Source organism: Suillus subalutaceus (genome assembly GCF_016647625.1).
Source record: "Suillus subalutaceus strain FC151 chromosome Unknown DFJ58scaffold_834, whole genome shotgun sequence".
Classification (NCBI taxonomy): Eukaryota; Fungi; Basidiomycota; class Agaricomycetes; order Boletales; family Suillaceae; genus Suillus; species Suillus subalutaceus.
This window is the reverse complement of record NW_024541083.1, coordinates 1-9,775: the sequence shown is the minus strand read 5'-3', so window position 1 is coordinate 9,775 and position 9,775 is coordinate 1. Positions and strand designations below refer to the sequence as shown.

General features: G+C 46.0%; 2 protein-coding genes across 2 annotated transcripts; both read left to right on the top strand.

Moving 5' to 3' along the window:
- Positions 1-1,890: 1,890 nt before the first annotated feature.
- On the top strand, positions 1,891-2,964 carry DFJ58DRAFT_712273 (ribonuclease H-like domain-containing protein; the record flags this gene model as incomplete). Its single annotated transcript, XM_041383847.1, has 1 exon — positions 1,891-2,964. The coding sequence occupies one exon, from the start codon at positions 1,891-1,893 to the stop codon at positions 2,863-2,865; it is 975 nt and encodes a 324-aa protein (XP_041234601.1). The 3' UTR covers positions 2,866-2,964.
- A 1,244-nt stretch (positions 2,965-4,208) lies between these two features.
- On the top strand, positions 4,209-4,490 carry DFJ58DRAFT_644036 (uncharacterized protein; the record flags this gene model as incomplete). Its single annotated transcript, XM_041381390.1, has 1 exon — positions 4,209-4,490. A coding segment is annotated over one exon (282 nt), but the record flags the coding sequence as incomplete, so codon positions are not given.
- Positions 4,491-9,775: the final 5,285 nt, after the last annotated feature.

The window sequence follows — 9,775 nt, the reverse complement described above, 5'->3', positions numbered from 1 at the left end:
TCTAGAAAGGAAATCGAACACCTTGAGAGAAAGAGACAGAAAAGCGCACACTGAAAGCGCAAGCGCAATGGTCCCTTAAGGCGAAACAATCAGTAAATATTGGACAAAGGTAACAATCCAAAAAAACCAACAGACATCATACACCGACTATGAAACCCACAAACGAACAGACTCACACATAAGTCAAAGGAAATGGCCAAAATAGCAAAGACCTACCACGAGAACCTGCAAAAAATACACACCCACCTGGAAGAAAACAGACGAAGGAGCGAAGCAATAAGAGAAACCCTCAATGAAATCCCGGAAGAACAGAAATTAAACGCACCTTCTTGCCCCTTGAATGAACCATCCTAGAATCCAGTGTAAAAGAAGCGCTGTACTCGTCAAAAGCAGGAAGCGCAACCGGCATAGACGGAATCCCGTATGAAGCATGGAAGATACTATATGAAACGAACAAAAAGACAAGACACCGACAAACCAGGCTTTGATGTCATAAAAACACTCACTATAGTCCTAAACGATATACAAAAACATGGAACATCAAAGAATCAAACTTCGCACTAGGCTGGATGTGCCCCCTATATAAAAAGGACAAATCTGAAATAGAAATTACCGACCAATCACACTATTAAATACAGACTACAACTACTCACCAAAACACTAGCAATGCAACTCGCAAAAGTAATAAAGAACATGATTCACCCAGATCAAAGTGGATTTATACCACAGAGATCAATCTTTGACCCGATCCGACTATCACAAATGATGACGGCGTATGCAGACGTCATGGAGGAGGACGGTGTGATTGTTGCTCTAGACCAAGAGAAAGCCTACGACCAAAATAAGCCATGACTACCTAATAGATACACTAATGAAATTCAACTTACCAGAAAGATTTATCAAATCGGTCCGAACACTATATGAAAACGCACATACGAAGGTAGCTATAAACGGATTCATGAGCGAGCCATTCAAGTAACAAGAGGAGTTAGACAAGGGGACCCCCCTGTCCTGCCTACTCTTCGACCTAGCAATAGAACCGTTAGCATGCACCCTACGAAACTCAATGAAACTACAAGGCTACAACATACCTGGCCTCGCACACAAGAATAATAGTCAACCTATATGCAGATGACACCACCGTATACCTAAGAAAGGAGACAAATACAAGGACCTCCAAGACATCTTAAAAACCTGGTGCATAGCATCAGGCGCCAAGTTCAACCTAGAAAAACCGAAATCTACCGATCGGAACTAAACAACATAGAACAAAAACAATAGAATCCAGAAAGCTAAACAGGAGGACAATCCCTGGGACACGCCATAAGAAACACAAGACGGAACACCTGTAGGTCACTAGGAAGGCATGGATAGGAAACGAATTAGAAGATGCAGAACCTTGGGAACCAATACTGGATAAGATAGAAGCTACCCCTCCAACAATGGAACAAAGGTCGCCCAACACTAGACAAGAAACATCTAATAATACAAATGTTTGTGGGAGGAATGACGCAATTCCTTACAAAAGCTCAAGGCATGCCAAAACAAATCGAATCTGCAATCACTAAATCATAAAACTAAGATTCATATGGGACAAAGCAAAATCCACACCGATAAGTTTGAAACGCCTCCAAAGACCAAAAAACGAAAGGGGGCCTAGAGATACTAGACATAGCGACAAGAAATAAAGCAATCAGTCTAACACGGTTTGAAGCCTATGTAAATATCTCACCTAACCGCCCTGCGTGGGCATACGTCACCGACGCATTAATCAACACCCTAAGACTGGAAGGGATAAAAGACATGAACAATATAACAGCCATCCTCACATCATGGTCCCCACCAACACGAGGTCCACGCACAAACCGGCTACCAAAAGAGATAACTACCATGTTAAAAACAGCAAAATTATATAACATGAGCTTCGCACCGGTAAAATTATCACAACCACTCAAAAAACAACTCCCAGCATGGCTGCATCTTGGTGCACCGCCAAAAACATACAAAAAACTGAGAGACTCATGCATGCAACACAACCACGGAATAAGATCAGTAAAGGACCTCATGAAACTAAACGGTAGACCGCTTAACAAAAAACATCACCAAGCAAAAGGTAACTGTACCTGCACCCTATGCATAGATGATCAATTAGCAGGGTGCAAAAACCCACAAAAATGCATGCTAGCAGCGTCATCAATACTAACAAAACTCACCCCAATATTCAGCCCTCTCAACACCCCGCCAAGTGACGACCTCACACTAACACACCACCGACGAGAAAAAAACTCAAGGGCCCTGACCCAACGCAGAGGAGATATAATATTCGACCCATCAGTCACCGAAAAAACGGACCTAGCAGAATGTTTTAGGATCTTTAGCGACAGCAACAAAACCCAACAAATACCAGCTCACCACCTTCAAAGACCGAGACAAGGGAGGGGCATACAGACACCACCAACTGAAATATACACAGACGGCTCCTGCATCAATAACAGAAAAGAAAACGCAAGATGTGGAAGTGGAATATGGATCGGAGAGAACCACCCAAATAACAAATCCGTAAGAATCTCTGGGAAAACGCAATCTAACCAAGCAGGAGAAATAGCGGCCATCCTAATAGGACTACAGGACATCAACCCACTAACCCCAGTAACAATCATAACCGACTCACAATATGCAATAGAAGGCCTGACATGCCACCTTAAAGAATGGGAAGACCGAGGCTGGATAAACGTAAAAAATAGCGAAATCTTCAAAGCCACTGCATACCACCTGAGAAAAAGATCAGCAACGACGACCTTCAGATGGATAAAAGGACATAACAGCATGAAAGGAAATGAAGAAGCAGATAAACTCACTGGATAAGGAGCCAGGAAAGATACACTCAACCAACTAGACACATCAATCCCACCAAACTTCGACCTTAAAGGCACGAAACTAACCAAGTTAACACAAGCATCCGCATATAAACAAATAATATCGACATCGGATGCCGAATACAACGCTTGACGCTTGGCCTCCTCGACCAAGCCCGACACGCCATTGAGAGCATATCAAATAGCCTAGAAACGGACGGCACCATATGGACAAGCAGAAAGAACAAAGACCTATCAAGAAATTTCAGATCTTTACATACCGAGCGCTACATGACTTACTAAAAATTGGGGAGTTCTGGACCAACATCCCAAACCTTGAACATAGGAGCCGCTGCCCAACCTGCAGGGAAGACACAGAATCATTAGAACACATACTTACGGACTGCAACCACTCCCCTCTGACAACTATATGGCGCCTAGCAAGCCAAATATGGCCACAAAACATCACCCCATGGCCAAACATATCAATAGGAACGATCCTAGGATGCGGTGTAGAGACTCGATCCTGAGTAGCCTCACAATGGCATATATTGCACTGTAGGTCGAGTCTACAATACTATGCATGCAACGCGACACTAGCGCGATAAACGCAACGTTCGCGCGACGCGCGTGACTTAGGCGACACTTCCGCGACATAGGTGACACTTGCGCGACTTCCGCGCGCTTTAGGCGAATTTTCCCGTGCCTAAGCGCTATAGGGCGCCTGACTTCCCACTGTGTTTTCCCATGTCCAACCAAGTTCCCAGGTATGCATTTCTCCATTTATCATTTATTTCAATATCGTACCATGTTTATTTTCACTTGGTACACATTTTTCATTACACATTTTTTACGGAACACAACACACATTACCACGGATGACCATCATCATAGACAGTCACCATCTCCAAGTTTTTATTATGTTTTTGAATAAATCATCGCAAGCCCTAGTAGCAGTTAGCTCTAGTGGCCATATCCGCATCAGTTGTCTTATCAGCATCTCAGTACACGTCTTAACATCTCACTATCGCTCGCATACCGCTGTCACCCAGTTCCGCTTTTCGACGCGCAACTTTCCCGCGCTTCGCGCGCCTATAGCGCCTTGTTCCCGCGCTTTCGCCTGATCACGCGCTTTGCGCATTCCCCCTAGAGTTGACCAGTGGATATTTGCTTTCTCCGCTTCCCCTAAGGGACGAACATATCGCACTCATATTTTCCTCCCTTCAACAATTATATCAGCTGCACCCTCAGCTGAGTTGAAGATCCTTCAGCGGAATGATAAACATCCCACAAATACCAGATGAAATCAACGACGATGAAAGGAGAAGAACTGGAACCACAAAAGGACTATCCAGACTGTTGAGAATTCTCATCTCCGAATCAGCTTACCTAATATGGGTCCTCAGATGCGAATGCGTCATACAAGGCGTGACCCAAACTGACAAACAAATAATGAGAAGATGGACTAAAACAATTGACAACAGACTACAACTAGACAGAATGCTAGCCAGCAAAACAAAAAGGAACACAAAATTCACGAACCTAATCCAATCAACATGGGAAAAAATAATATCGCAAGAAAACCATCTCCCCCACAACTGGGCAACATCACTCAAGGTTTTAGTGGGTATTAAGCTTCCCCGGCCCCCGCAGACCGAGGCAACCTAGGAAGTTCACAGAGTCCCACACACCCCTACCAAAAGGTAGGGAGTGTGTAAGAGCATTTTCCCTCAGACCGGTACCTAGTTTAGGCACTGCTATAAGCGTTTATGTAGAACTAGACAGTGTCAGTGGCTACATAATAAACTCGCTTGTCCAAAAAAAAAAAAAAGACACCTGTGTGCTCTCGACTGGCAATCAAACAGTCATCAAAAGGAACCAGCGACTGTTTTCGCATCTTACTGGAATGGGCTATCTAAAGCCGACAAAGAGGTGCGTCTTCTTTTGTTATATTGATATCTATCTAATACCGTTTACTATTGTAGATATACAAGTGCAAGGCAGCTGTTCAGGTGAGCGCTACCCACTATATTCTATTTCATCATACTACACTAATGGCCCTGTTCTATAGCTCAAATCAGCTGCCAGTGGAGTCAGTACTACTGGCGATGATGCGGGCGCAGATGAGGAGTAGTGGATGGCGGGATGGCGGGCGGGCGAGGCGCAGCAAGCAGCGATACTACACCGAATGATGGCGATACCACCCTAAGCCAAGCGATACCCATAGATAGCCTCATTTGTTCGCATTAGTTCTATATCAATATGTTTTTCAAGCCAAATCGAGTGATAATGTGCATGTAAATGTCTATCTAAAGATCTAATGCCATCGAGAATCCTATCTAAACGTTAAAAACTCGTCTCGATCTCTATCTTTTTGTGTCTCGAAAAGTCACAATTTAGGGATATACCTCGAAATGGGTCGATAGAATTGATGTCCTGATTTTTTTTTCCATGTCTATCGTTACATATCTACCTCTAACTTGTCGATTTTCACTGGGCCTCAAGACTGATGCCGGCGGGACGATGACGACCAAGGAAAATCAGCAACACCTAATTTCAATAATTCGTCTATTTCCCAGCAGGTGCCTCGACTCCTTCATTTAAAAAAAACTCCTATCCTTCCCACTCGAGCCTCGAAATTTTGACACAACTACCACATTCGATTGGATTTCCTTGTACTAATAGCTCCAAGGTTTTAGTGTTCCACGGCTTCATCATGTCGAACCCTTGCCACCACTTTTCCATCAGGAGAAAAGTCCAGCGAGTAGATGTGTCTGGAGTGAGCTTTGACAGGTTGGGTGAGTGATTCCCCAGCTTCTCCGTGCTAGGCGATGACCTGATCAGTGCTTGTTATAAATTGCCCATCTTGTGATGCCACCAATACAGCTGCTATGCTCCTCCATCTTCTTCAACACAACACCTGTCTTCAACTCCCACACAGCGTCTTGTTCTTCGATGCTGCAACCATCTGTCGTGTGTCGGGCAAAACTGTGATGGCCCATATGCCTTTTTCATGACCTTTGTACTCTCGCGAGGGTGTGGCTACTGGCCCGGGTGCTTGGAATGAGTCTCGACATTTTACTGGAGGTTGATGGCGTTGAGCACGGTCGAGGTGGACTTTGGAGTGATTGTGTGTATCTTTCTCTAAGCTGCAGAGGTGCGCGTACCGTGTCGTTTACGCTGCTTCGCTGCGCTAACCTGCCTCATTTCCATAGATGCCCAGGACACGGGGCTGTTCGTTTCCACACATCCATCACCATTGCAGCAAAAATCTACCTTATTGTCATACCCGTCGTCCTCGACAGTATACCCTCCCAACGCTTCTGCCGTGCATACATGCGTCCGACTCTTGTCTCCACATCTTCCAGAATGTATCTCACCACATCCAATGCTTCCCGGCCCTCAGAATCCAACTATCTATCCTGCATGAGTGCATGAATTTTTCGTGTCGAGCAGCTACTCCGGCACATCACTATGTCACTCCTTCGAACGCATGCGTATAGCTTAGTGTAATCCATCGCATCGACTCTCAAATTCTGTGTTCTGCATGCAGCCAAAGTTCTCTATCCTCGCGTCTCAAACCGCTACTAACTCTGCGGTGGGGGCGTTTCCACTTCCAAGGCTCATTTCATCCAACACTTATGATCTTCTCACAGCCTTGCTTCCAGTGCTCGGCTCATCTCATCCTCAACTCCCGACCCAACTGGTTTCGGTTTTCTCATTCGCCAATCCCTACCAAATCCATCTTCGTCAAAATAATGTAACCCAAGTACCTGTGCAACATAGTCATTAACTGCGGAGGGGCACTTCGCACCTGGTGCATCGACTCCTTCTGATGCTTTTAATGCAGGTTTGGAACCAGTACAAGTTGTTCCATCTGGTGAGGACACTACGCCTGCCTTGTCCCATCCTTCACCACTTCTATTTCCTACGCGGAGAATCACCATGTTGGTCTCCAAGTTAAAGTCTGCTTTCAAGTCAGTATGTGATAATACATAAGTTTGATCATCAAGGTACAACCGAAAATCACTGGTAAATCTTTAGAAGACTCCATACAGCTACAGCACCTCTATTGTCCTGATATCCATCATGTTGCCAGCAGAAGTCATGTCTTTAACTTGTGCAATGATATCGCTATCCCCTTGAATTCGCCATTGCGCCGCCGCGTTAGCAAAAATGCATCCAAAGGCTGTCCAAGGCGAAATGCAATGCTCTCGAGTTAGAATCTGTGTCGAGCTTGGGTACAGGATTCTCTGGTTCTCACTCGTCACGAAAAATTGAACGATGTGATTCTGTGCGTCAAGACTTCACATCCTATGGTAACGAAGGGGCCGTGTTTTCTACAAGGATAACATTCTTAACAGCTATGCGGACGACCACGCAACGACACCCTTTGGAACGCTTATTGAAGGCAAATGAAGTCAGTTTTGAAACTAGATCGAAGACAGGACGGCTTCGTTGTACATTGAAAACATCAAATCATTACAGGAATAGGGAAAATTATCGAGCAACAGAGAGTTTAGTATATAACCTCATGACTGATGGGAGGTGGAACGATAACGAAATCCGCAGCAGCTAACTTCATAAGAAACATCTCCCGTCCCACCACCTGCGCCTTGTGTTTCCGTTGGACGTCCTTCAGACGCATGTGTCTCCGGCACAGCCTGAGGTTGACCTGCTTGCGTTGAACTACCAGCCTGGTTGCCATTGGTACGTTGCACAGCTGCAGCCGCTTCTGCGCGGGCCACTTCTGCTGCGGGGGGAGGGGAAACGTATATTCTCTGCAAATATATTGATTTCGATATCAAAAAGGAGCAGTGACGACTCACATTTTTCTTGCGACCGGCAGGTACTTCAACGGTGCGTATAGACCTTCCTCCTGAAAATAAGTTGAAATCCCACTGTCGGGGCTGCAGTGGTATTGATTGTGGCGCGTTTGGATGTCGATCGTTGAAACGCAGCGAACCCGAGCAAATTGACGCCAACGAAGGCCAAATGATGGACTAGCAGGAGAAGTTGCGGGACGAGGCATGGTGTTGGTATCAGCGTCCCAGAAGTCATTGCCCTATACAACTGTTAGATTTGCAAGAGCCGAGAAACGAGAGATTATACTGACATATTTCGTCAAGCCTCCGAGTCTGTTTGGCTGCTGCCTGGAGACCTTACTAGCGTGCAAGATCTAACAAGCGAATAAGCAAATGTATCAAGGTGTTCACAAGTTGATGGCGCACGGTATCTCTCGGTCGAACTGGACGTCCCTGGTAAAGAAGTAAGATATCATAAGAAGAGAAACACGACTGACTTACCTTGAGCTTTGCATCGGGTTTTGCATTACTATCATTTGCACTCTGAACGTAACCAAACCCACTTAGAAAAGACACTGACAATGAATAAACACTACTCACATGATCATCACCCGCATGTTTGAGTGCTGCATCCAGGCTCCATACATGTATCTTTCCATCCAATCCACCACTGACGAATATGTTTCCATCAGGGGAAATGACAACAGCCTTGACTTCATCATCGTGCAAGAGTGGGTCTCCAACAGGTTGATTCGTCGTGAGGTCCCAGATGCGAACTGAGTAGTCATTGATGTGCTAACAAGATGGCTTTCATCAAGGGATAGACAGAGGGAGTTGACGGAATTGGCATGACCCCGAAAAACAACGAGCTCCTTCCCATCAATCGACCACCATTTTCGGATGGTGCAATCGCCTGACGCGGAGGAAAATGTGTGCGCCATCCTTGGACCAACACAATGACATCACATTGCTGTCATGGCCCTTGATCTCCATAAGCAGCTCGCCGTCCTTTGACCACACACAGATCACCTTGTCCTCCCCACCGCTCGTGAACTCTGTCCCCTTGTGGAGAGTATCTGAACAGCTCAAACCCTCCCTTGGCCAGTCGCTATGGGTGGTGTATTTGTCGGCCAGTATCCAGGTTCCAGCGTTGTATGGTGCCGTCTTCCGACCCACTTGCTATCTCCCGGGCATTGGGAGACCAATCAATGCACCTCACTGGACCGCCATGCCCCCTCCCATGGGTCACCGACCATGCTGCCCTTGCTGATGTTCCACAGTCGTAGCCTGCCATCTAAGCTTCCACTCACAATAATTGATTCATATGGAGGAGATTGCCATTGGGCCTACCAGTCCTCCGTCACTATTCAAGGGCCTCCCACTGGTTCTCCATCTCTTGTCCACCGACAAATTGAACATCGCCTGATGCACTCAGGATATTGCAACTGGTGCCCAACCAGGTAAGGTTGTAAATGATTTTGGAATGACCCTCGATGATGCACTCCGGCGTCAAGCTCCCTGGTGGATGTTCTGGTGTTGGTTTCTTCCATGATGTGGTCCTGGTATTGTGATTGATGAAGTAAGACCGACCAAGTGGTGAGATGTGCCATTCGCATCCGGGAACGAGTTGTCCGGGATTATCTATATTTCAACATGAGTTCTTCGGTTGCTAGTGGCATATTCTTCGCTCACTATTCGCACCCCTGGTAATGGTCGGTTCCATGAAGACATTGCGAGTGTGTCATCTTGATATCCTATTCTACCATCCAACAACTCATGCTGCCACCATTGAGGAGGAGGAAGCGCTTCATTCCCGCCTACTTCTTGTTGAGTAAGTCAGTAGGCACCAAATTTAGTTTACTCACCTTCCCAAAGTGCATCCTGGCGATATTGTGCACCATAGCGTGGCGGATCCTTTCTCCTTCGTCCGACGAGGTGCGCTAATCACCGGTGAGTTCAACGTCACTCCTCGTTCTCCATCTCTCCGTTGTGCTGATGTGCTTGACTCAGCCATGACGCCGATGAAGAAAGTTTTGAGATGTCAGTAGCTTTACAGACACGTTGATAGAGCTCGGTAGTACGGAAAGTGAATTGTTGTCGGTCGAGGGCGAGGAG